We start from the raw sequence: 27500 nt of genomic DNA, 5'->3' as shown, positions 1-27500 counted from the left end.
ACAAAAAAACAAGTAATATTTTACCATGCACTACGCTCTGGCTGCACTGTGGATGAACAGAAGATAGAGTAAACTAGACTGAAAGTAGAGGGATGTGTTGATGTGACAGGCAGCAGGATGCAGTTAGAGTGAAATAAAGTGAAATAAAGAAGAAAACAAAGAGAGAGAGAGAGATAAGTTCCCATCATGCAGCAGGATCCTCTCTCTCTCTCCTCCAGGTTTGACACGTTAAATCCTCAAAGATCAGCCTGTCAGAGCATCGTCACGGTGACGGGCGATGTGCCCTGCATCACCATGACAACAGAGAGAAATCATCTCTTTGATCTTCCGTCTGATGGTTTCTTTTCTTTCTGAGGCTTTCACAGTTATATATATATATATATATATATATAAAGACTGAGAGGGGATTTCATCTGCCATAAACAATTATATCTATTACATATTGCCGTAAATAATATGTTTTCAAATTGGCCTGAACAACAACGGTTTAGGTTTTCACCCGGCAGTGACTAAACTGAACACAGTGTCCAAACAAACTATGGAACTACAACTCCCATGGTGCCCTCTGGCCCAGAAAGACTGAAACAGATGAAGGAGACTTCTGTAAATCAGTGGAGACATTTTTTGAGTCGTTTCACTGTCCGATAACCAGTGTTGGGCAAGTTACTTTTAAAAAGTAATTAGTTACAGTTACTAGTTACTTCTTCCAAAAAGTAACTACATTTGTTACTCAGTTACAAATTATTAAAGTAACTAATGACTTCAGAAAGTAATTATTGCGTTACTTTCAAGTACATTTTTAAATGTTCAAATGTGACTCCACCTCCACCCCTCTTTAACAGAACTTAAAATACACGTGCATGTTCAATTATTTATGATAAATATGAATATTATAATCCAATGGACACTTAATACAATACATTATTAACAAAAACAACGTACACAAATCTAAACTATTTTAATGTTGCTGTGGGACAAAGTGAGACTAGCCTCCAATCAAATGTTATGTATGTAGATAGTATGTTTATATAGTGGATTGATACAAATAACACAATAGATGTTTTGGAACTTCTGATATTTATTGCCCCTTAACAGGCCACAACTGGGCAAAATTAAATTAAAATTAAATTATGCTTGTTAAGCACTATACCAAAAATAAATAACAAATATATATACACTCTTTGTAGTGCAAATAAAATTTTGAAAGATGTTTGAGTAACTTTGAATTACTCGACACTGACGTGGATAGGCACTTTTGCCCAGAGCATAATGTGCATTTCACAATTATATTTGTTCCTTTAATTTTTTGGAGGGAAAAGTAATGACTATACTTCCAATTAGAGAAGGCTACTTTGGGATATTTGGGCTCACCATACCTGTCTCTCTCTCGTTGACTGACTTGCTTGTGTTGTTTGTTGTGTGTCCGACTATGCGTGCTTTCAAACACCTGCCCAACTCTACCTCTGATTGGCTTACCATGAAATTTTACTCAACCTCAGCCAATCGTCAGCATTCACGTGTTTGTCGCATGCACTGCCCACTAACCAAGGAAGAACAGTAAAAAAAGAGTCTTTGCCTCTCAGCTCAGAGATCTAGTTGGTCTGATGAAAAAAACTGCTTCAATTATAGTAATGCGCCGCATTTTTTGGCAGTAACGGTAACAGCGTTACTAAGATGGGAAGAGTAATCAATTAGATTACTCGTTACTGAAAAAAGTAATGCCGTAGTTATAATGCCGTTATTCCCATCACTGCAGATAACATTTGGAAAGTCTAGAAGAGGCAAGATTAAATCATTTAACTTTGTTAAACCTATTTTTCTGTATTTCATGGGTTTTAGTTTGTGTTTCAATTTCAATCTTCTTATATTTTCAACCACATCTACGTATGTATGCATATATTTAAGTGTTTTCTATGCTATGACGCAAACACTAACTAAACTCTTCTGGATAATAAATCAGACAGATGATTGGCTCTCCCTAATCCCCAGTAACAGAACTCAGCAGCCAATCAGAACTCAGGAAAGGCTCTACAGTCACACAGGATCCACCGATCCTTTCAGTGACTGACATCAGGTCTGCAGAGGTACAACTGCAGAACATAGGCGCCGATTTATGTTTTCCTCCGTGGGTCCTCACGGTATCGGCGCCTAAGCTGCAGAATATACTATAAAAAAGGTCCGAATTTCCCTGGTGTGATCATGTATCTGTTCTGTCTCTATAGAACCGGTTCCAGATGGTTCTGTCTGACATGTTGTCCTGGTTCTGTCCCTATAGAACCGGTTCCAGATGGTTCTGTCTGAAATGTTGTCCTGGTTCTGTCTCTATAGAACCGGTTCCAGATGGTTCTGTCTGACATGTTGTCCTGGTTCTGTCCCTATAGAACCGGTTCCACCTGCAGATGGCAATGGGCGTCCCAGACTCGGCCCTGTCAGCGCTGCTGTTGGCGGTGTTGCGGCGTTCCGGTTGGCTGGAGGGAACCGTGGTTCTGTGCCGGGGCTGGGAGGAGGCCCGCGGGCTGCTGAGGCGGCTGGACGGCGCCGATGACAGCAGAGCATCATGGGACGGAGGCGGGCCCGGCTGGCGCGTTCGCGCCGTCTTGAACCTGACGCAGTCGGCACACGACGACACGCAGATCCACGACTTCCTCTCGCGCCACTTCGGGCAGAACCCAGCGGTCCCGGCGGCCGTGCTGCTGTTCGGCGCCGAGCCGCAGTGCGCGGCGGCCGTGCTGCGCGGCGCCCAGGATCTGGGCCTCACGCTACCCATGATGCACTGGGTGCTGGGCCAGCCGCTGCGGCCCGACGCGCTGCACGCCATCGGCCTGCCGCTCGGCCTGCTGGCCTACGGAGAGGTGGAGCGCAAGCCGCTGGACTTCTACGTCACCGACGCTCTGACGCTCGTCAGCCGAGCCGTCGGCGCCGCGGCCGCTGTTAGACCGGACCTGGCGCTGAGCCAGAACACGCTGCGCTGCCACGACACACCGCCGCCCGGAGGGCACTTCCTGTCCAGGTAAACACACACGTTGTGTTATTATATGATATACTTTATAACGTTATAATAAACTTTATAAGATTATAATCAACTTTAGGTTAGGTTAGGTGATTTTATTGGTACCCGTAGGTAAACTAGTTTTACAGTCTAAGAGGCCACAACATAACATACAACATACAAAACATTAAGACATATAAAAACAGGTAGTAAAACAGAAAAAAAGAGGAATAGAAAACAGTACACAACAAAAGTGCTTGTGCGTTTTGTGCAAATAAGTGATTGCCGCTGGTATTTTTAAATCTTGTAGTTCTGTAACCAGGAACTTTTAGTCTCCGTCCAGAGGGAAGATACTGGAATTCCATATTCAAAGGGTGTAGGCTATCTCCTGAGATAGCCATAGCTATCTGCTGTAGTAGTTTAGGTGGAGGCTATCTCCTGAGATAGCCATAGCTATCTGCTGTAGTAGTTTAGGTGGAGGCTATCTCCTGAGATAGCCATAGCTATCTGCTTTAGTAGTTTAGGTGGAGGCTATCTCCTGAGATAGCCATAGATATCTGCTGTAGTAGTTTAGGTGGAGGTTATCTTCTTTGATAGCCATAGCTAGCCGCTGTAGTTGTTTAGCATACAGGGATGGGGGGTGCAGCTGGGACTCCCCAATCAGCTTACTTGACCATTTTACAATTTGGTTTAGACGATTCTTGTGCTTGAATGAGAAACAATTGAACCGTGCCACTAGGGAGAAAGACATAATAGTTTCAATAAAAGCATGATAGAATAATGTCATCATGGTCTTGTCTATATGAAAATGGTACAATTTTCTCAAACATTATAGACGCTGTTGTCCTTTTTTACAGACAGCAAAGTCTTCAATTATTGGGACATGGCCTCTGTAATTTTTGATGGAGCAGACTCACTATGACGGAGTCGTCCACATAATTTTAATAATGTTCCTATTCCCATATTTGCTCTGACACCTTTGTATATAAGATGAACAGAAGGGGTGAAAGTCCGCCCCCCTGGGGTGAACCTGTAGAAGAGCAAAGCTGAACAGACAGAGAGTCCTGTTTGTTAAAAAATCCAGAATCCAACCAACAAGATTAGGACAAAAATCTAATTGCTCAACAAGACGGTTGGCTAAAATATATACGGTTGAATTGTATTAAAGGAAGATGAAAAATCAATAAAAAGAATTTGTGCATGGGACCCACTTCCCTCAAGATGTTTGAGGAGCAAATAAAGCAGAGTGAGAGTGGCATCTTCTACACCCCTGCGTGGCCTGTAGGCAAATTGCATGGGATCCAATGCATGTTCAGTTATCCTTAAAATATGTGACCTTATCAATTTTTCTAAATTTTTCATTAAAATTGAAGTGAGAGCAACAGGTATAAAACCATTGACAGTTTTAGAACTACTACATTTTGGAACTAGGACTACTATCGCATCCTTCCAAATTTTTGGTACATGTTGCGTCTGCAGGGAATTATTAAAAATATATTGGAATATGTGACTCAGCTCTCTTGTACATGTTTTGATCACACGTCCACAGATGTTATCAGGTCTATGACTTTTATTAATCTTTGTCCTACTAAAGACATTTTCAACCTCTTTATATGTGATGTTGAAATGTTGATTATCATTAAGTTTGTGTTGGAGTCCTTGGACCTCCTGGCTGAAATCAGACTTGAAAGCATTGGCAAGCTCCGCATCAGATCCAAAACCCTCTGGAAAGACATGGCTACTGTTACTGTGCTTCTGGGTACCTGCTTTATAACGTTATAATATACTTTATAACTGTGTTTTTATCAACAGACCCAAACAGAATCTGCAGATGATGTTTTTTGTACAGTTTTCAGTGGTGATGCAGAATAAAAATCTGCAGAATTTAGTGTCAACATTCAGGGTTTGACTTTTATTTGTTTAAAATCTTCAGAAAATGATGCCAATGGTTCTGACCTGGAGCGCAGGATATCTCAGTGGATGGGATTAAAGCTCCCTTCTGTGTGTGTGTGTGTGTGTGTGTGTGTGTGTGTGTGTGTACCTACATAGCCACGGTGTAGATTTAACGGAGCATAAAGCAGCCGTGAGACAGAGTTCCATGTATATATTTGATAGTTGTGTGAAAGGTTGTTTTGCTGTGATAATGACAAACACATGAGTCTGTTCATTAGCAGTTTTCATGAAAAAACAAACTGAAATATTTACATGTGTTCCTTCGTTTTCTATTTAAATGAGCTGTGATGTTCCTGCAGCGTTCTGAACGTTAATCAAACGGATTCCTCCATCTCTACCTCTCAGGCGGGAGGAGACACACACACATTCATAAATACCATCTGGTGTTTAGTTCCTCTCTCAGTGAGAGAATGTAAACAGCTTTCACTTTTATTCATGAGGAGATTTATTACACAGCCTCGAGCCAAGCTCTCTCTCTGTCTGTCTCTCTCTCTGTCTGTCTCTCTCTCGCTCTCTCTCTCTCAATTTTTCAATTTCAGTTTCAATTTCATGTTGCTTTATTGGCATGACAAAAAATACATTTGTGTTGCCAAACAAAAGAACAAACATACATATAAACAATAAAAAGGAGTAAATACATCTGATATAATAATACTAGTAAACAGGATAATTATGATATAATGCAGATACTAAACACATTCTGTGCATGTCCCTCAAAGGGTACGTTGAAACAATAATATATATGTATATTAAAAAAAGAATACAAATAAACAAAATAATAGAAAAATATAAATGATAATATATACACTTCTCTATTTATTGTTCCTTGTATTGTGGCATGAGAAGACATATTTAGCTGCGAGCCATGCCGTGTTTTAATCTTCCCCTAATAGAAAAGGAAGCTTTTTGTCCTCAGTATAGGTAGTGAAGCCTGCTATATGTTTTTCAAATGTCTGGAAATATTTGGTTCTTAAGCCTTCATATTTGGGACATGTACATATGAAATGTAATTGTGTTTGGATATATCCTGGTGGCAGTGTGTACAGACTCGTTCCTCTCTCGGTCTCCACGCTTTTAAATGTCCACCTCTTTCAATTTCCAGCTCATGGTCACTGACTCTGGATTTTGTTAAAATTCGTATTTCTGTTTTTTTTTTTTTTAGATATTTGGCCAGTTGGATATCTCTGTTTAGGGATTGATAACAGAGGAGTTTGTGTTGTATTTTATTTTCATTTTGCCATTGTTCTGTATACTCGTCTTTTAATTTAGTCTCTCTCTCTCTGTGTGTGTGTGTCTCTCTCTCTTCTCTCTCTCTTTCTCTAGCTCTGTCTCTGTTTCTAGAGAGAGAGAGAGAGAGAGAGAGAGAGAGAGAGAGAGCTCGCGGCTGTGTAATAAATCTCCTCATGAATAAAGGTGAAAGCTGTTTCTACTCTGAGAAAGAATAATGAAGTGTTTCTAAGAGGACAGTTATTGGACATTAAAGGAACATTCAGCTTTATTTCTGTATTTCCCATGAAGGAGTCGTTGTGACTCTATACGTAATATTTATATATAGGTGCATCCTCATGTCCTTCACTTGCTTCCTTTCCCTTTTCTGCAGTAACAATGCATCTCTTCTCGATGTTATACCAGGTTAATGTTACGTCGTGCTCTGCCCCTGTCTGAAGAAACCTGCATCCCATTTAGTTGAAGTTATTATAATATAATAATATATATACCACCACTGGACCATGAAGACTCCAAACTCTGCTTTTAGCTTTCTGAGTTTCCGTAGAAGACTTTATCAGCTTCACACATAAAGAGGTCCTGCAGAGGGGATCCAGACGAGAACACTCTGAGGAACACTGAATCGAGGCTTCGCCCGTATTTTTCTTCCACGTTTTGTGACTTTTTTGACACTGCTCGCTGCAGGAAAGACTTCTCGCAGCAGGTTGGAGAAAGATAAAAGCTGTAACTGACAGAAAAAGATCAAACACATCCACAGTGAATGAAATCACACGTTGACTGAGAGATAAAAAGATGATCAGCTGCAGGAGAAGAACACAGAGTATGAATGTTTTCCCAGTTAATCAGGTCAGAAGACGGGACAGGATCCAGTCTCATGTTTGTCCTTTTAAACTGAAACGAAATCACAAGAGAACTTCCTCTGATATTCTCCTCAGACTTCAGAACCATCAGCTGACACGTCATCCCTTTAGATTACAAGTCCAGCTTTCCACCCCTCCTGTTGTCTGAATATTAATCTGTAGAAACAGCTGCCGGAGGAAGGGTTAGGTTGGAGTTCAAACGCAGCGCCGGTGATGGGGCTGCGAGGGGCACAAGGGCACAAGGGCACAAGGGCACAAGGGCACCATTGATGTAGGAACACATTTTAAACCCCCCTTAAAGGAAACATGTTTGGTTATTTAAAAAGCCATAAAAAAGGAACCCAGATATTAAAAGCAGGTTAAAGGAACCACTGGACATGACGGTCAGCAGGAGTATCAAACTTTAAATAAATCCAATCCAATCCAACTTTATTTGTTAAGCACTTTAAAACAACCAAAGTTGACCAAAGTGCTGTACAGAAGAATAAATAAGACATCATAAATAAAATACATAACATTCAGACTTGAATAAAAATAATAGCTGCACAATGAAAAGAAATAAATCTAAATAATTAAAAGAAGTAAATTAAATCGACATCTTACTGGGTGTCAAAGGCCACAGAGAAGAGATGGGATTTAAAAACAGAGAAAGAAGAGGCCTGTTTAACATGCAGAGGCAGATCAGTCCATCATTTAGGAGTCTCCTCTGAGGTTCAGCTTAGTTTTAGGAACACTAAGGAGCAGCTGATCAGCTGACCTGAGAGAGAGAGTGGATATATATATATATAAATATATATATATATATATATATATGTAAAGGGTCACCTCCACACCTGCCCTGGCCTCTCTCGTGGAAGGATGAAATACATGCCCCGGGTCTGTAGCCGGTTAGTTAACCCTCCTGTTGTCTGGATATTAGTCTAATCCCTATAAACAGCTGACTGTTTGTTTCCTTTATTAATGTGAGGAAGGTTACAGTCTCTTCACCGCTGTGTATTCATTTTAGATTTAGATTTTTATCTTATTACTGCAGCCTACAATCAAAGATGGATTACTGAACGAGCCTCACATAAAACAAATCACTAAACTATCAAAAGGAGATCCTAAATGACCCCAAAGACATGCAACACTACTAAAAATAGATGCAAAACTACCACTCAGAAACACTTAATGAGTGAAAACCTAAACATACGGACTACAAACAACGCTTAATGACCGTAAAGGCATGCAAAACAACTACAACAAGATGCAAAACCAGGGTTTGAATCACACAGTGGCTTTCAGGGGAGCCCCATTGTCCGGTACTGAAACATGTCACGTGTTGGTACAGCAGCTGTGTCGGTAACACGTCACTGGGAAAACATTCTTCTAACACCAATGGAGGCACGGCCCGGATCATTTCAGAGAGGCACAAGAACAACAACTTAAGAATCTAGCTCACCCAGTAAAAGCGTTTGCCCCATCTAGGCTGAGTCCTTTGCAGCGGTGCACGTTCGAATCCAACCTGCGGCCCTTTGCTGTGTGTCATCCCCCATCTCTCTCCTCCTTTCCTGTCTCTCCACTTTCTCTATCTAATAAAGGGAAAAAGCCCCAAAAAAGAATCTTAATAAAATGAAAAGAATCACTAAACTATTTTAATAGCCTAAAAAAACAATGTAAGCAGGACACAGGAAACACGTGATACACAATACGTCTCTCAGATTGTACGGCTGCACCGGGGGACAAAGTTAGACTTCTGAACTCTGCTGCGTGTGTCTGCAGGTTCCTGTCCAACACCTCCTTCTCCGGGCTGACTGGTCCGGTGCGAGTGCATCCGAACCGCTCGGAGGTCGTGAACTCGCAGCAGTTCCACATCTGGAGTCTGCGGCGGGACGCGCTGGGCCAGCCCAGCTGGGTAACGGTGGGCCGCTGGGCTGCCGGCCGCCTCACCGTGGAGGAACAGGAAGTGTGGCGCGGACCCAAACCTCGGCAGCGCCCCGAGGGGCCGGCCGGAGACACCCGGCGCCGCTGGAGGCCGGGCACGCCGGCCGCGGGGAGCTGGGTCCGCGTGGTCACGCTGGTGGAGCATCCCTTCGTGTTCACGCGGGACGTGGACGACGAGGGCCGCTGCCCTGCCGGACAGTTCTGCCTGGACGCCGGCGCCAACAGCTCCGACGCTCTGGAGAGATACTTCCGGGACGTGGCGGGCGGGAACAGCAGCTTCCTGCCCGCAGGGTTCAGCAAGTGTTGCTACGGTTTGTAACGGGAATTGGGTGGGGGCCGCGAAATTACGAATCCCACTATAGCCAAGCCAAGACCCGCCCTGCATTAGTATTTATGGGCCAGGCGTCCATGCTAGGTAACGTAACCCCATTTGTACAGGATCTATCAGCTATCCTGACCTTAACCACTCAAGGTGCTTCGTAGGGCGGGTCTTGGTGTGGCCATAGTGGGATTCGTAATTTTGCGTGGGGGCAGAGGGCTAGCTCAAAGAGTCCACAGACAACTGAACGGCGGTTCTACACTGATACTTTATTCTAAAACAAGGTGTGAAACTCAACAATGAGAATCCCATCCAGGGCCAGACAGTTTATTGGCTTCATCTAACTGAAAAGTAAAATATCTTTTACTGTATTAATGGGTCTCATATAGTCTTTTACATATAAAAAAACAAATGTAAAGCTAAAGAAGTCCAAATACAATCATGAGATCTGAGAAAAGTCTTTTATTCATTCATTCAACTCCGGTGCTGTACCTGAACCTTATAATGGCGGGAAAATCCTGCACTTGTACATCACCATAGTAACAGAGGAAGGCGCCCCCTTGTGGCGCGACTATGCATTGCAGTTGTAACTCTGTGTGTTGCAGGTTACTGCGTGGACCTGCTGGAGAAGCTGGCGGAGGATCTGGGCTTCCAGTTCGAGCTTTACATCGTGGGCGACGGGAAGTACGGTGCGTGGAAGGGCGGGCGCTGGACGGGGCTGGTGGGGGATCTGCTGGGCGGGCTTGCAGACATGGCCGCCGCCTCCTTTAGCATCAACTCGGCGCGCAGCCGCGTCATCGACTTCACCTCGCCCTTCTTCTCCACCAGCCTGGGCATCCTGGTGCGCAGCAAGGACACGGCGGCGCCCATCGGCGCCTTCATGTGGCCGCTGCACTGGTCGATGTGGGTGGGCATCTTCGCGGCACTGCACATCACCGCGCTCTTCCTCACGCTGTACGAGTGGAAGAGTCCGTACGGCATGACGCCGCACGGACGTAACCGCATCCGTGTGTTCTCGTACTCCTCGGCGCTGAACCTGTGCTACGCCATCCTGTTCGGACGCACCGTCGCCTCCAAGACGCCAAAGTGTTGGACGGGCCGGTTCCTGATGAACCTGTGGGCCATCTTCTGCCTGCTGGTGCTGTCCAGCTACACGGCCAACCTCGCCGCCGTCATGGTAGGAGAGAAAACCTTTGAGGAAGTGTCGGGAATCCACGACGCAAAGGTGTGTAGCAACGCATTGTGTTGTACCAACGCTTTATGTTATAACAACACATTCTGTTATAACAACACATTCTGTTATAACAACACATTATGTTATACCAAGGAAAAGCGTAAGCGTACAAGACAACATACAGTTTCACAATCAACATAGTGCGAGAAAACAGAATACAATAGGCTACAAAGGTACAGATTAAGTAGGCAGTTCAAGCTGGCACAAAGTGAGGTGTAGACAATCTCTAACAATGCTGAGAAGTAGTAAAGAGACAGAATACAATTAGTGCAAAATTAAATTGTGGGCAAGGTTGTGATGGGGATCCAGTGAACAGTTATAACACAGTATGTATAAATAGATAGTCTATATGAATGCTGAGAAGTAGTGAAGTCACTATACAGTTAGTGAAAGATGTAATCTAGTTAGTGATGTGGATCAGTAATAACACAGTAAACATGAAAAGACAGTCTATATGAATGTTAGAGAGTCAATGTACAGTTAGTGCAAAGTGTGAACTAGATAGTGATGTTGATCAATTGTAGCACAATATACATGAATAGATCGAAATATTTAAATGCTGAATTGTAATAAAGAGTCAATATATAGTTAGTGCAGGTTGTGGTCTGAATAGCGAAGTAGGTGCAGAAAAGAGTAGTAGATGTGCAAAAGAAAAAAGAAAAAAATTTGTATGATAACAAGGTGTTGCAACAGTGGTGGGGAGAAATACAGATTTGCATGCCAGGGCAGGTGCGAGGTGCCAGGGCAGGTGCGAGGTGCCAGGGCAGGTGCGAGGTGCCAGGGAAGGTGCGAGGTGCGAGGTGCGAGGTGCGAAAGCGCGTAAACAGACATGTGCAGATGTGCAATGGGGCTTTCCAGAGACAGTGGGATAGGGTGTATGAAAATAATACATGAAAGATGAACAATTAGCACATCGGACAGGAGCTCAGACAGATGTACTTTAAAGGCAGTTAGTGGGATAAGGGTTTTGAGTTTCAGGGTTTTTTGTATTTCATTCCAGTCATTAGCAGCTGAGAACTGGAAGGAGTGGTGGCCAAAGGAGGTGTGGGCTTTAGGGGTAACCAAGGAGATGTAACTGCTTGAGGGCAGGCTGCGGGGCGGTAAAGCTATTGTTACCAGTGAGCTTAGGTACAGCGGGGCTTTGCCTAGCAAGGATTTGTAAATGAGTTGGTACCAGTGAGTTAAGCGTCGTGTGTAGCGAGGACCAGCTGACCAATGGTAGGTGTTAGAAGGGGCTCTGGTCACAAAACCTACGGCACTGTTGTAGACAACATCTAGTGTTTTCAGGAGAGAGTTTGAAGCAGTTCTGTAAATAACATCACTGAAATCGAGAATTGGTAAAATTGTCATTTTCACCAAGGCAAGTTTGGCAGCATGAGTGAAAGAGGCCCTGTTGCGGAATAGGAAACCGATCCTGGACTTTACTTTAGATTGAAGGTGGATTATGTGTTGCTGGAAGGTGAGGGAGTTGTCTAGCCAGACACCTAAGTGTTTGTACACTGTCACAATTTCTGTCATGGAAAAATTCAAGGCTGTTGAGTCTGTTGATGAGAATATGATGGTTAACAGAGTCAAAGGCCTGGGATAGATCAATGTAGACAGCTGCACAGTAATACTTTTTGTCAATGGCAGCTGCGATGTCATTTATAACCTTGAGGGTAGCTGTGGTACAACCATGACCGGCACGGAAGCCAGATTGTGTAGCGGAAAGGATACGGTGGGATTTGAGATGGTTGGTAATCTGTTTATTGCCCAAGCTATCGAGGACTTTCTAAAGACAGGGTATCTCCAGGAATTTCTGAAGATGCAAGAGACAGGTTAAACAGGTTGGTAATGTGGGAAGTGATAAAACTTGCAGATCATTTAGGAAATTTTCTAATATCGTAGGTTTGTCGGTAGTGATATTATTACCTAATTTCAGAGCCATGGGCAGCTGGGAGGAGGTGTTCTTCTTCTCCATAGTTTTTACAGTGTCCCAGAACTTTTTTGAATTGGTACTGCAAGATGCAAATTTCAGTTTGAAGTAGCGAGCCTTAGCTACTCTGACTGCCGAGTGTACCGGTTCCTGGCTTCTTTAAAGACTTGCATGTCATGGGGGTTGTTCGAGGCTAATGCAGTTCTCCACAGGATGTTTTTATGTTGGTGGGGGCGGTCAGCTCTGGGGTGAACCAGGGACCGTATCTACTCTTGGTTCTAAACTTTTTAAATGGGGCATGCTTATTTAGGACAGAGAGGAAATCAGTTTTTAATGACTTCCAAGCATCCTCCACTGTCGGGAGGGATGAGGTTAATCTTCTCCCAAGCTACAAGGTTCAGGTCAGTCAGGCTTGGTCAAAGAAGTGTTTTAGACAGCGTCTGACAGAGATAAGTGGTGGACGTTTGACCGCGGACCCATTATGGATGCATGCAATCGGGCAGGGATCACTGAGATCCTGGTTAAAGACAGCTGGGGTGTAATTAGAGGGCAGGTTGGTCAGGACAATGTCAATGAGGGTGCACTTGCTTACTGATTTGAGGTTGTATCTCGTGGGTTCATTTATAATTTGTGTGAGGTTGAGGGCATCAAGCTTAGCGAGTAGAGTGGTTGGGGGGTTGAGCATGTCCAGGTTTAAATCACCTAACAATACAAATTGAGCAGTTAGATGGGAGGTGATTAGTTTGCAAATGGTGTCCAGGGCACTGCTTGGGTCTGAGGGCGGTCTATAACAAGCAGCAACAGTAACAGCCTTATTCCTAGAGAGTTGGATTTTTACAAGTAGAAGCTCAAATTGTTTGGATACAGACCTGGATAGGATGACGATGAAGCTCTGTAGCTCTCTACAGTATATTGCAACACCTCCCCCTTTAGCAATTCTATCTTGACAGAAAATGTTGTAGTTGGTGATTGTAATTTCTGAGTTATTGGTGTGTTTTCTGAGCCAGGATTCAGATACGGAAAGAATATCAGGGTTGGCTGAATGAGCAAGCGAGGTGAATTAATCAAATTTAGGAAGCAGACCTCTGATATTAAGGTGCTTAGAAACCGAGATTTTTGCAATTGCAGAAATCAGTGAATGAAAGCACCTGGGGAGTAGGGAAGGCATTGGGGCCTGGGTTTGGCTCTATGTCTCCTGAGGAGCAGAGGAGGAGCAGGGGAGGAGCAGGATGAGTATGTGACCCATTGCTTTGACAACTGGTAGATTAGTGCGGTTAGTGGAGTGAAATAATGTTATGGGTTTGTGGGTGTAGTGAAGAAAATTCAGGGCCGCGAGGGAGGCGAGGGAAATGACGGGGTGAGATGTGGGTAAGCCTCGGTATTTAGTTACAATGAAGGAGGTTGAATCACTAGACAGGTTCAATAAACAACAGTGTGTCTCTGAGGGTACATCAGTGTTATAATGCAAGGAGTTAAGGACTCTACAGGGAAGTAAAACGAAGGAGGTAAACAGAAGCAGCAATACACAAGGCATAATAAGTGTTGTGATATCAAGCAAACAATCACTATTAATAGCAAGTAATAAGCAGAGTCAGTGTTCAGGCTTAGCTTAGGCCTGGTGAATAGACAGATGAGATACCGTGGGAGCTGAAACGTAGCAGAGGCGTGGAGATGTAGCAGAGAGGGAGTAGTCCGGGGAAGAGTCAGTGAAGGGAAGCAGACTCGGTCCAGGCTACAGTGATCGTTGTCTGCCTCGTGTAGGCCTGAGGACAGCAAGGGTAGCTGCTAACGGCGGCTAGGCTGCTAGCTAACTAGCTCGGAGTCAGCGATGCAGAGAGAGTGTAATTAAGTCATCCAGAAGAATAACTCCTGTAATACAGCAAATGTAAACACATTAATTTCATGATTGAAATTTTCTAACAATTCATAAATAAGTTACATAAATTACTTCAATCAGTCCCTCCAGAAAAAAGTGATTATGCGATCGCATGCAAAGGGGGGGAGACATTTTTTTCAAATACGCTGAACTTGCATGATTTCATAATCTCCGCATTTTCGTTGCAAAAAAGTCACATATATCTTAGCAGAAAGTTGAAAGATGTTGCGTTTACTTCACACAAGCCATTTTCCCCTGTTGCCATGGGAACTTTATAAAGTGATGTAATTACGTGACGTGAACATCATCGAAAAGCAGGGTGTTGGGGGGGGAATCACTTTTTTTTCTCTTTTTCATCAAACCAGTTTTTGCAAGTTCCCGCAATTACATTTCATAAAATTGCATAAATATGCCGCATATTCCATTGTCTTTATTAAGAAAAGAGTGAGAAAAAGATTTTTGTCCGCAACAATCACATAAAAACTCTGCCTTTTTCTGGAAGGACTGATTAATAATCTTTATAATTAATAATAATATTGATATATTACACCTTCTGACAAATACAAAGCATCCAGCCTGTTCTTAAAAGAGTTAGCTGAAGAGAAACACACAACTTCTTCTGGAAGCTCGCTCCATGATTTTAATCTTTCTCTTTTCAGACAGCCATGTTCTAGAGTTTTAAATAATTCCCTCGTGTCTCGTACCTATTGCTCCAAAACTGAAAGATTGGCTCAGCTGTTACATCATATGTTCCCTGTTACAAGCTTATACACCTGAATCATATCTCCTCTGGATCTCCTAAATATGAGAGTCAGTAAATTTAATTTTCTCAATCTATCTTAATACGACATATTTTTCATTCCTGGAATTAATTTAGTAGTTCTTCTCTGGACCCTTTCTATTTTTTCTACATATTTTAATTTATATGGACACCAGACTGAGTTTGCACATTCAAGATGGGATCTTACCAGAGGTTTGTACAGTGGTCAAAATATCTCCTTGCATACATTTTGAAAAGTTATTTTTATTATTGCAATCATAGATGTTGCTTTTTTAACTTTTTCAGAAATATGTGAGTGGAATTCAAGTGAACCATCCATCACCGACGTCCTTCTCCTCGTGTACGGGATTAGTAGTATGTGGGATTCGTTAGTATGTACGAATTCTTGTGAAAATCAGTTAAATATGACAGTGTGCAAACACTGGGCACTACGCCTGAGTAAGGCATAAGCATCCCACAATGCACTGCAGATACAGACACCAGCACACTCTTCTAATGAATAGAGTGATTACTTTTGGATTAGACTGCTCATTGTTTTTTAGGAAACCGAGAACTCGCATTTCTCCCCTTTCTGGCATCGCATATTATAATTATTATTATAACTTCAGAGTACTTTTAAAAGCTTCTCTAGCCTGCCAGACTTATTTAATAATGTCTCGTACATCGTAAAGGAAGAGAATGATAAATATCACTTTATACAGTCTGTGTGTGTCTGTGTGTCTGTGTGTGTGTGTGTGTGTGTGTGTGTGTGTGTATGTGTGTGTGTGTGTGTGTGTGTGTGTGTGTGTGTGTGTGTGTGTGTGTGTGTGTGTGTCTGTCTGTGTCTCTGTGTGTCTCTGTGTGTCTCTGTGTGTGTGTGTGTGTGTGTGTGTGTGACTGAGTGTGTGTGTGTGTGTGTGTGTGTGTGTGTGTGTGTGTGTGTGTGTGTGTGTGTGTGTGTCTGTCTGTGTCTCTGTGTGTCTCTGTGTGTGAGTGTGTGTATGTGAGTGTGTGTGTGTGTGTGTCTGTGTCTGTGTGTGTGTGTGTGTGTGTGTGTGTGTGTGTGTGTGTGTGTGTGTGTGTGTGTTTCTGTCTGTGTCTCTGTGTGTCTCTGTGTGTGTGTGTGTGTGTGTGTGTGTGTGTGTGTGTGTGTGTGTGTGTGTGTCTGTCTGTGTCTGTGTGTGTGTGTGTGTGTGTGTGTGTGTGTGTGTGTGTGTGTGTGTGTCTGTCTGTGTCTCTGTGTGTATGTGAGTGTGTGTGTGTGTGTGTGTGTGTGTGTGTGTGTGTGTCTGTCTGTCTGTGTCTGTGTGTCTCTGTGTGTGTGTGTGTGTGTGTGTGTGTGTGTGTGTGTGTGTGTGTGTGTGTGTGTCTGTCTGTCTGTGTCTCTGTGTGTCTCTGTGTGTCTGTGTGTGTGTGTGTGTGTGTGTGTGTGTGTGTGTGTGTGTGTGTCTGTCTGTCTGTCTGTGTCTCTGTGTGTCTCTGTGTGTCTCTGTGTGTGTGTGTGTGTGTGTGTGTGTGTGTGTGTGTGTGTGTGTGTGTGTCTGTCTGTCTGTGTCTCTGTGTGTCTCTGTGTGTCTCTGTGTGTGTGTGTGTGTGTGTGTGTGTATGTGTATGTGTGTGTGTCTGTCTGTCTGTGTCTCTGTGTGTCTATGTGTGTGTGTGTGTGAGTGTGTGTGTGTGTGTGTGTGTGTGTGTATGTGTGTGTGTGTGTCTCTCTGTGTGTCTCTGTGTGTCTATGTGTGTGTGTGTGTGTGTGTGTGTGTGTGTGTGTGTGTGTGTGTGTGTGTGTGTGTGTGTGTGTGTGTGTGTCTGTCTGTGTCTCTGTGTGTCTCTGTGTGTGTGTGTGTGTGTGTGTGTGTGTGTGTCTGTCTGTGTCTATGTGTGTCTGTGTGTGTGTGTGTGTGTGTGTGTCTGTCTGTCTGTGTCTCTGTGTGTCTCTGTGTGTGTGTGTGTGTGTGTGTGTGTGTGTGTGTGTCTGTCTGTGTGTCTCTGTGTGTCTCTGTGTGTGTGTGTGTGTGTGTGTGTGTGTGTCTGTCTCTGTGTGTGTGTCTCTGTGTGTGTGTGTGTGTGTGTGTGTGTGTGTGTCTGTCTGTGTCTCTGTGTGTCTCTGTGTGTGTGTGTGTGTGTGTGTGTGTGTGTCTGTCTGTCTGTCTGTGTCTCTGTGTGTGTGTGTGTGTGTGTGTGTGTGTGTGTGTCTGTCTGTGTCTCTGTGTGTCTCTGTGTGTGTGTGTGTGTGTGTGTGTCTGTCTGTGTCTCTGTGTGTCTCTGTGTGTGTGTGTGTGTGTGTGTGTTGACTTCTTCATTAACTTCCTGCTTCCTGTTCTAAGAATAGTTCCAGATTAAAGCTTCGTCCTGATTACACTCTGCTCCAGCAGCTGGTGCAGCATGAAACAGTCTGGGCTGGTGGGCAGCCGGGGCTGGGGGAGCTGGGGGGGGGGGGGGGGGTCTGTTTGTGATTAACTTTCTATTTTAAATGTAGAGAGACTTAGACTGCAACAGGAAGTCCTGCCACCACGTGTGACGGTTTGACTGGTTGTTGACAGTTAGTTCTGTCCAGGCTCCTAACGAGGTTTTTGGCCCTTTCTGCCATGTTTCCGTCCATAAGGGTTGTGTGTTTGTGTAGTGGGGTCATTATATACAGTCTACGGGTGTTAACCTCTGTCCCCTTCTCTTCTCTTCTTCGTTGGTTGTCAGCTGCACCATTCGTCGCGGGGATTCCGTTTCGGGACAGTGAGGGAGAGCAGCGCCGAGGATTACATGAAGAAGAGTTTCCCCGAGATGCACGAGTACATGAGGCGCTTCAACGAGCCGACCACGCCACAAGGGGTCGCCACGCTCAAGTAAGAAGTCACGACAACACACACAGACGCACAACAGCAGGGAGCGTCTGGTGTTACACAACACACAGACACAACACACAGACACAACACACAGACACACACAGAGACACACAGAGACACAGACACACAACACACACACACAACACACAGACACAACACACAGACACAACACACAGACACAACACACAGACACACACAGACACACACACAGACACAACACACAGACACACACAGACACACACACAGACACAACACACAGACACAACACACAGACACACACACAGACACACAGAGACACAGACACACAACACACAGACACACACAGACACACACACAGACACACAGAGACACAGACACACAACACACAGACACACACACAGACACACAGAGACACAGACACACAACACACAGACACACACAGACACAACACACAGACACAACACACAGACACACACACAGACACACAGAGACACAGACACACAACACACAGACACACAGACACAACACACAGACACAACACACAGACACACACAGACACACACACAGACACAACACACAGACACAACACACAGACACACACACAGACACACAGAGACACAGACACACAACACACAGACACACACACAGACACAACACACAGACACAACACACAGACACACACAGACACACACACAGACACAACACACAGACACAACACACAGACACACACAGAGACACAGACACACACACACACACACACACACACAACAGCAGGAAGAGTCTGGAGTTACACAACACACAGACACACAGAACACACACACACAGACACACAAAACACAGGGAAGAGTCTGGAGTTACACAACACACAGACACACAACACACAGACACACACACAGACACACAACAGGAAGAGTCTGGAGTTTAATACCATGTTATGTCTGAAACCTCTGTTATGAAACCAATAGTACGGGAGAGATGTAAACTATTACAGTATGCAAACACTGGACACTACGCCGGCATACTTATCCCACAATGCAATGCGGTCATAACGACTACGTTCACAACAGCTGTGTAACGTAAAGTGTAAACTGGTTTAAACTGGTCCAGTTCTTTACTTCTTTCAGTCATTTAAAGGCCCACTATGCAAGATGTCTACCTTAATAAAACAGCTTCCAAGTCATTCTGATGGTAAACAAACTCGCAGTAGGGCGAACCATCCCGATAGCAAAGCTGGGGGGGGACGACGCTGGCTAAACCAGCCATGTTGGTCTGGTAGGTGGCGCCCCGCCAAATCTGGTGAGAAGGGGGGATCAGGCCGTGAGTGCAGCGACGGCTCTGCAAACGACAGTAACGTTAAATACAAGTACTCCACTAGGGGTCGCTGTTTGACAACAAATGGAAACTGTATGCCTTTAAAGGGATACACCACCGTTTGTTGAAATAGGGCTTATCATGGTCTCCCCTAGCTGTAGATAGGTGAAATAGGGCTTATCATGGTCTCCCCTAGCTGTAGATAGGTGAAATAGGTCTTATCATGGTCTCCCCTAGCTGTAGATAGGTGAAATAGGGCTTATCATGGTCTCCCCTAGCTGTAGATAGGTGAAATAGGTCTTATCATGGTCTCCTCTAGCTGTAGATAGGTGAAATAGGTCTTATCATGGTCTCCTCTAGCTGTAGATAGGTGAAATAGGTCTTATCATGGTCTCCCCTAGCTGTAGATAGGTGAAATAGGTCTTATCATGGTCTCCCCTAGCTGTAGATAGGTGAAATAGGTCTTATCATGGTCTCCTCTAGCTGTAGATAGGTGAAATAGGTCTTATCATGGTCTCCTCTAGCTGTAGATAGGTGAAATAGGTCTTATCATGGTCTCCCCTAGCTGTAGATAGGTGAAATAGGTCTTATCATGGTCTCCTCTAGCTGTAGATAGGTGAAATAGGTCTTATCATGGTCTCCCTAGCTGTAGATAGGTGAAATAGGTCTTATCATGGTCTACCCTAGCTGTAGATAGGTGAAATAGGTCTTATCATGGTCTCCTCTAGCTGTAGATAGGTGAAATAGGTCTTATCATGGTCTCCTCTAGCTGTAGATAGGTGAAATAGGTCTTATCATGGTCTCCCCTAGCTGTAGATAGGTGAAATAGGTCTTATCATGGTCTCCTCTAGCTGTAGATAGGTGAAATAGGTCTTATCATGGTCTCCCCTAGTTGTAGATAGGTGAAATAGGTCTTATCATGGTCTACCCTAGCTGTAGATAGGGGAAATAGGGCTTATCATGGTCTACCCTAGCTGTAGATAGGGGAAATAGGGCTTATCATGGTCTCCCCTAGCTGTAGATAGGTGAAATAGGTCTTATCATGGTCTCCCCTAGTTGTAGATAGGTGAAATAGGTCTTATCATGGTCTCCTCTAGCTGTAGATAGGGGAAATAGGGCTTATCATGGTCTCCCCTAGCTGTAGATAGGTGAAATAGGGCTTATCATGGTCTTCTCTAGCTGTAGATAGGTGAAATAGGTCTTATCATGGTCTACCCTAGCTGCAAATAGGTGAAATAGGTCTTATCATGGTCTCCTCTAGCTGTAGATAGGTGAAATAGGGCTTATCATGGTCTCCTCTAGCTGTAGATAGGTGAAATAGGGATTATCATGGTCTCCCCTAGCTGTAGATAGGTGAAATAGGGCTTATCATGGTCTCCCCTAGCTGTAGATAGGTGAAATAGAGCTTATCATGGTCTCCTCTAGCTGTAGATAGGTGAAATAGGTCTTATCATGGTCTCCTCTAGCTGTAGATAGGTGAAATAAGTCTTATCATGGTCTCCTCTAGCTGTAGATAGGTGAAATAGGGCTTATCATGGTCTCCTGTAGCTGTAGATAGGTGAAATAGGTCTTATCATGGTCTCCTCTAGCTGTAGATAGGTGAAATAGGCCTTATCATGGTCTACCCTAGCTGTGGATAGGTGAAATAGGGCTTATCATGGTCTCCTCTAGCTGTAGATAGGTGGAATAGGTCTTATCATGGTCTCCCGTAGCTGTAGATAGGTGAAATAGGTCTTATCATGGTCTCCTCTAGCTGTAGATAGGTGAAATAGGTCTTATCATGGTCTCCCGTAGCTGTAGATAGGTGAAATAGGTCTTATCATGGTCTCCCCTAGCTGTGGATAGGTGAAATAGGTCTTATCATGGTCTCCTCTAGCTGTAGATAGGTGAAATAGGGCTTAATATGGTCTACCCTAGCTCTAGATAGGTGAAATAGGGCTTATCATGGTCTACCCTAGCTGTGGATAGGTGAAATAGGGCTTATTATGGTCTCCTCTAGCTGTAGATAGGTGAAATAGGTCTTATCATGGTCTCCTCTAGCTGTAGATAGGTGAAATAGGGCTTAATATGGTCTACCCTAGCTCTAGATAGGTGAAATAGGGCTTATCATGGTCTACCCTAGTAGTAGATAGGTGAAATAGGGCTTATAATGGTCTCCTCTAGCTGTAGATAGGTGAAATAGGGCTTATCATGGTCTCCTGTAGCTGTAGATAGGTGAAATAGGGCTTATCATGGTCTCCTCTAGCTGTAGATAGGTGAAATAGGGCTTATCATGGTCTCCTCTAGCTGTAGATAGGTGAAATAGGTCTTATCATGGTCTCCTCTAGCTGTAGATAGGTGAAATAGGGCTTATCATGGTCTACCCTAGCTGTAGATAGGTGGGCCAACGCATTTTTTGTGCATGCATGGTATTAGTCCGGTGCAACACCAGCAGCGCCACTGCTAGTTAGCTTAGCGTAGTGAATGGAATCCTATGTTGCTGTTAGCATGTTGTGAGTAAAAGTGAGCCAACAAAAGACATTAAAACAACCTAATCACTTGCACTGAGACCAAAAATGCGTTGGCCCACCTATCTACAGCTAGGGTAGACCATGATAAGACCTATTTCACCTATCTACAGCTAGGGTAGACCGTGATAAGCACTATTTCACCTATCTACAGCTAGAGGAGACCATGATAAGCCCTATTTCACCTATCTACAGCTAGAGGAGACCATGATAAGACCTATTTCACCTATCTACAGCTAGGGGAGACCATGATAAGACCTATTTCACCTATCTACAGCTAGGGGAGACCATGATAAGACCTATTTCCCCTATCTACAGCTAGAGGAGACCATGATAAGCCCTATTTCACCTATCTACAGCTAGGGTAGACCATGATAAGACCTATTTCACCCATCTACAGCTAGGGTAGACCGTGATAAGCACTATTTCACCCATCTACAGCTAGGGGAGACCATGATAAGACCTATTTCACCTATCTACAGCTAGGGGAGACCATGATAAGACCTATTTCACCTATCCACAGCTAGGGTAGACCATGATAAGACCTATTTCACCTATCTACAGCTAGGGTAGACCATGATAAGACCTATTTCACCCATCTACAGCTAGGGTAGACCATGATAAGCCCTATTTCACCCATCTACAGCTAGGGGAGACCATGATAAGACCTATTTCACCCATCTACAGCTAGGGTAGACCATGATAAGCCCTATTTCACCCATCTACAGCTAGAGGAGACCATGATAAGCCCTATTTCACCCATCTACAGCTAGGGTAGACCATGATAAGACCTATTTCACCCATCTACAGCTAGAGGAGACCATGATAAGCCCTATTTCACCTATCTACAGCTAGGGGAGACCATGATAAGACCTATTTCCCCTATCTACAGCTAGAGGAGACCATGATAAGCCCTATTTCACCTATCTACAGCTAGGGTAGACCATGATAAGACCTATTTCACCTATCTACAGCTAGGGTAGACCGTGATAAGCACTATTTCACCTATCTACAGCTAGGGGAGACCATGATAAGACCTATTTCACCTATCTACAGCTAGGGGAGACCATGATAAGACCTATTTCACCTATCTACAGCTAGGGTAGACCATGATAAGACCTATTTCCCCATCTACAGCTAGAGGAGACCATGATAAGACCTATTTCATCCAGCTATCCTATTTCACCTATCACAGCTAGAGGAGACCATGATAAGACCTATTTCACCTATCCACAGCTAGGGTAGACCATGATAAGCCCTATTTCACCTATCTACAGCTAGGGGAGACCATGATAAGACCTATTTCACCTATCCACAGCTAGGGTAGACCGTTATAAGCCCTATTTCAACAAACGGTGGCGTATTCCTTTAAGCGTTATCTGGAGATGCTGCTAGAGCGGCGGCTGGCAGGGGTTACCATGGTTACGCATCTCCAAACCGGCCAGGAGGCCCTCAGGAAGCGAAGGTGAAGATTAGAGCTCAGTGCGTCCCACTGACCAGTGGTCCGAGGACCCCGATGTAAACGGTTTCGGACCCGCCGGCGTGGTTGGTTGCCGTAGTAACGACGTTGCTCTGTGTTGAAGGACAGATCCTCCCCAGCTGGACGCCTTCATCATGGACAAAGCTCTGCTGGACTACGAGGTCTCCATCGACGCCGACTGCAAACTGGCAACTGTCGGGAAACCGTTCGCCATCGAGGGTGAGGGTGTGTGTGTGTGTGTGTGTGTGTGTGTGTGTGTGTGTGTGTGTGTGTGTGTGTGTGTGTGTGTGTGTGTGTGTGTGTGTGAGTGAGTGTGTGTGTGTGTGTGTGTGTGTGTGTGTGTGTGTGTGTGTGTGTGTGTGTGTGTGTGTGTGTGTGTGTGTGTGTGTGTGTGTGTGTGTGTGTCTGTGAGTGTGTCTGTGTGTGTGTGTGTGTGTGTGTGTGTGTGTGTGTGTGTGTGTGTGTGTGTGTGTCTGTGAGTCTGAGAGTCTTTGAGTCTGAGTCTTTGAGTCTGAGTCTGTGAGTCCGTGAGTCTGAGAGTCTTTGAGTCTGAGTCTGTGAGTCTGAGAGTCTGAGAGTCTTTGAGTCTGAGTCTGTGAGTCTGAGAGTCTGAGAGTCTTTGAGTCTGAGTATGTGAGTCTGTGAGTCTGAGTCTGTGAGTCTGTGAGTCTGAGTCTTTGAGTCTGAGAGTCTGAGAGTCTGAGAGTCTGAGAGTCTGTGAGTCTTTGAGTCTGAGTCTGTGAGTCTGAGAGTCTGAGAGTCTTTGAGTCTGAGTATGTGAGTCTGTGAGTCTGAGTCTGTGAGTCTGTGAGTCTGAGTCTTTGAGTCTGAGAGTCTGAGAGTCTGAGAGTCTGAGAGTCTGAGAGTCTTTGAGTCTGAGTCTTTGAGTCTGAGTCTGAGAGTCTGAGTCTGAGAGTCTGAGAGTCTGAGAGTCTGAGAGTCTGAGAGTCTTTGAGTGAGAGTCTGAGAGTCTGAGAGTCTGAGAGTCTGAGAGTCTGCGAGTCTGTGAGTCTTTGATTCTGAGTCTGAGAGTCTGAGTCTGAGAGTCTGAGAGTCAGATTCTGATAGTCTTTGAGTCTGAGTCTGAGTCTGAGAGTCTGAGAGTCAGAGTCTGAGAGTCTGAGAGTCAGAGTCTGAGAGTCTTTAAGTCTGAGTCTGAGAGTCTGAGAGTGAGAGTCTGTGAGTCTTTGAGTCTGAGTCTGAGTCTGAGTCTGAGTCTGTGAGTCTGTGAGTCTGTTTCTGGGTTTATCTTTAGTTCACTTCCTCGCCGTTCTTTTATTGAAACATGTTTCATGAAGTTTCATCATCAACCACATCTCATCCAATCAGATCAGAGGAGCAGAGTCCCTGCATACTCTCACACTCTTTAAAGAATCATAAACACACTCAGAGTAAAATAAATCAAAGTCTAAATCATTGGTCTTCCCCTGCCCCCACTGGATGCCAGCTTTAAGATCTACTGCCTCAGCAGAGCACACAATATTATGCAGGATGAGACATATCTCTTCTCCCTGCTCCCAGCTCGCAGGAGTATCAGGCTGTTAAAGCACAGACCTGAACCACCATGGGCCATCAAAGAACTGAATCATGGGCCATCACAGACCTGAATAATGGGCCATCACAGACCTGAATCATGGGCAATCAAAGACCTGAATCATGGGCCATCACAGACCTGAATCATGGGCCATCACAGACCTGAATAATGGGCCATCACAGACCTGAACCATGGGCCATCACAGACCTGAATCATGCGCCATCATAGGCCTGAATAATGGGCCATCACAGACCTGAACCACCATGGGCCATCAAAGACCTGAATCATGGGCCATCAAAGACCTGAATCATGGGCCATCACAGACCTGAATAATGGGCCATCACATACCTGAATCATGGCCCATCACAGAACTGAACAATCATGGGCCATCACAGGCCTGAACTATCATGGGCCATCACAGACCTGAACTATCATGGGCCATCACAGACCTGAATAATGGGCCATCACAGACCTGAATCATGGGCCATCAAAGACCTGAATCATGGGCCATCACAGAACTGAACAATCATGGGCCATCACAGAACTGAACTATCATGGGCCATCACAGACCTGAATCATGGGCCATCATAGACCTGAATCATGGGCCATCACAGACCTGAATCATGGGCCATCAAAGACCTGAATCATGGGCCATCAAAGACCTGAATCATGGGCCATCAAAGACCTGAATCATGGGCCATCACAGACCTGAATCATGGGCCATCAAAGACCTAAATCATGGGCCATCACAGACCTGAATCATGGGCCATCACAGACCTGAATCATGGGCCATCACAGGCCTCAACAATCATGGGCCATCAAAGACCTGAATCATGGGCCACATGCCTTTGGTGCGGTAGACCCGGGTTCGATTCCCACTGCGATACATCAACTAATGTGTCCTTGAGCAAGACACTTAACCTCTAGTTGCTCCAGAGGTGTATGACCTCTGATATGTAACAATTGTAAGTCGCTTTGGATAAAAGCGTCAGCTAAATGACATGTAATGTAAAAATATCAGCTGTCTATGTTTCAGTTGTGTCTGTGTGTGTGTTTCAGGTTACAGTATCAGTTGTGTCTGTGTGTGTGTTTCAGGTTACAGTATCAGTTGTGTCTCTGTGTGTGTTTCAGGTTACGGTATCGGTTGTGTCTGTGTGTGTGTTTCAGGTTACAGTATCAGTTGTGTCTCTGTGTGTGTTTCAGGTTACGGTATCGGTTGTGTCTGTGTGTGTGTTTCAGCTTACGGTATCAGTTGTGGTTACGGTATCGGTTGTGTCTGTGTGTGTGTTTCAGGTTACGGTATCAGTTGTGTCTGTGTGTGTGTTTCAGGTTACAGTATCAGTTGTGTCTGTGTGTGTGTTTCAGGTTACGGTATCGGTTGTGTCTGTGTGTGTGTTTCAGGTTACGGTATCAGTTGTGTCTGTGTGTGTGTTTCAGGTTACGGTATCGGTTGTGTCTGTGTGTGTGTTTCAGGTTACGGTATCGGTTGTGTCTGTGTGTGTGTTTCAGGTTACGGTATCGGTTGTGTCTGTGTGTGTGTTTCAGGTTACAGTATCGGTTGTGTCTGTGTGTGTGTTTCAGGTTACAGTATCGGTTGTGTCTGTGTGTGTGTTCAGGTTACAGTATCGGTTGTGTCTGTGTGTGTGTTTCAGGTTACGGTATCGGTTGTGTCTGTGTGTGTGTTTCAGGTTACGGTATCGGTTGTGTCTGTGTGTGTGTTTCAGGTTACGGTATCAGTTGTGTCTGTGTGTGTGTTTCAGGTTACAGTATCGGTTGTGTCTGTGTGTGTGTTTCAGGTTACAGTATCGGTTGTGTCTGTGTGTGTGTTTCAGGTTACAGTATCGGTTGTGTCTGTGTGTGTGTTCAGGTTACAGTATCGGTTGTGTCTGTGTGTGTGTTTCAGGTTACAGTATCGGTTGTGTCTGTGTGTGTGTTCAGGTTACAGTATCGGTTGTGTCTGTGTGTGTGTTCAGGTTACAGTATCGGTTGTGTCTGTGTGTGTGTTCAGGTTACAGTATCGGTTGTGTCTGTGTGTGTGTTTCAGGTTACAGTATCGGTTGTGTCTGTGTGTGTGTTTCAGGTTACAGTATCGGTTGTGTCTGTGTGTGTGTTCAGGTTACAGTATCGGTTGTGTTTGTGTGTGTGTTTCAGGTTCTGATATCAGTTGTGTCTGTGTGTGTGTTTCAGGTTCTGTGTATCGGTTGTGTCTGTGTGTGTGTTTCAGGTTACGGTATCGGTCGGTTGTGTCTGTGTGTGTGTTTCAGCTTACGGTATCAGTTGTGGTTACGGTATCGGTTGTGTCTGTGTGTGTGTTTCAGGTTACAGTATCGGTTGTGTCTGTGTGTGTGTTTCAGGTTACGGTATCGGTTGTGTCTGTGTGTGTGTTTCAGGTTACGGTATCGGTTGTGTCTGTGTGTGTGTTTCAGGTTACGGTATCGGTCGGTTGTGTCTGTGTGTGTTTTCAAATTCTGGTATCAATTGTGTCTGTGTGTGTGTTTCAAATTCTGTCAGTTGTGTCTGTGTGTGTGTTTCAAATTCTGTATCGGTTGTGTTTGTGTTTCAAATTCTGTATCAATTGTGTCTGTGTGTGTGTTTCAATTTCTGTATCAGTTGTGTCTGTGTGTGTGTTTCAGGTTCTCAATATCAGTTGTGTCTGTTTGTGTGTTTCAAATTTACAATATCAGTTGTGTCTGTGTGTGTGTTTCAAATTCTGGTATCAGTTGTGTCTGTGTGTGTTTTTCAGTTCTGTATCAGTTGTGTCTGTGTGTGTGTTTCAAATTCTGGTATCAATTG

The 27500-nt window shown here is 44.4% G+C and overlaps 1 protein-coding gene across 1 annotated transcript in view; it reads left to right on the top strand.

Annotated features, from left to right (window-relative positions):
* The window catches only part of grin3bb (glutamate receptor, ionotropic, N-methyl-D-aspartate 3Bb), a 36774-nt gene that overhangs the window by 1765 nt on the left and 7509 nt on the right, over nt 1-27500 (top strand). The window contains exons 2-7 of the mRNA XM_028572488.1: nt 2223-2295; nt 2382-3010; nt 8791-9263; nt 9877-10496; nt 17751-17896; nt 23277-23392. Of these exons, the coding sequence (XP_028428289.1) occupies nt 2223-2295; nt 2382-3010; nt 8791-9263; nt 9877-10496; nt 17751-17896; nt 23277-23392 (2057 nt within the window). The remainder of the gene's footprint in view (nt 1-2222; nt 2296-2381; nt 3011-8790; nt 9264-9876; nt 10497-17750; nt 17897-23276; nt 23393-27500) is intronic.

The sequence above is a fragment of the Perca flavescens genome, unplaced genomic scaffold, assembly GCF_004354835.1.
Source record: "Perca flavescens isolate YP-PL-M2 unplaced genomic scaffold, PFLA_1.0 EPR50_1.1_unplaced_scaf_1, whole genome shotgun sequence".
Taxonomy (NCBI): Eukaryota; Metazoa; Chordata; class Actinopteri; order Perciformes; family Percidae; genus Perca; species Perca flavescens.
This window is presented reverse-complemented; position numbering and strand designations above follow the sequence as displayed.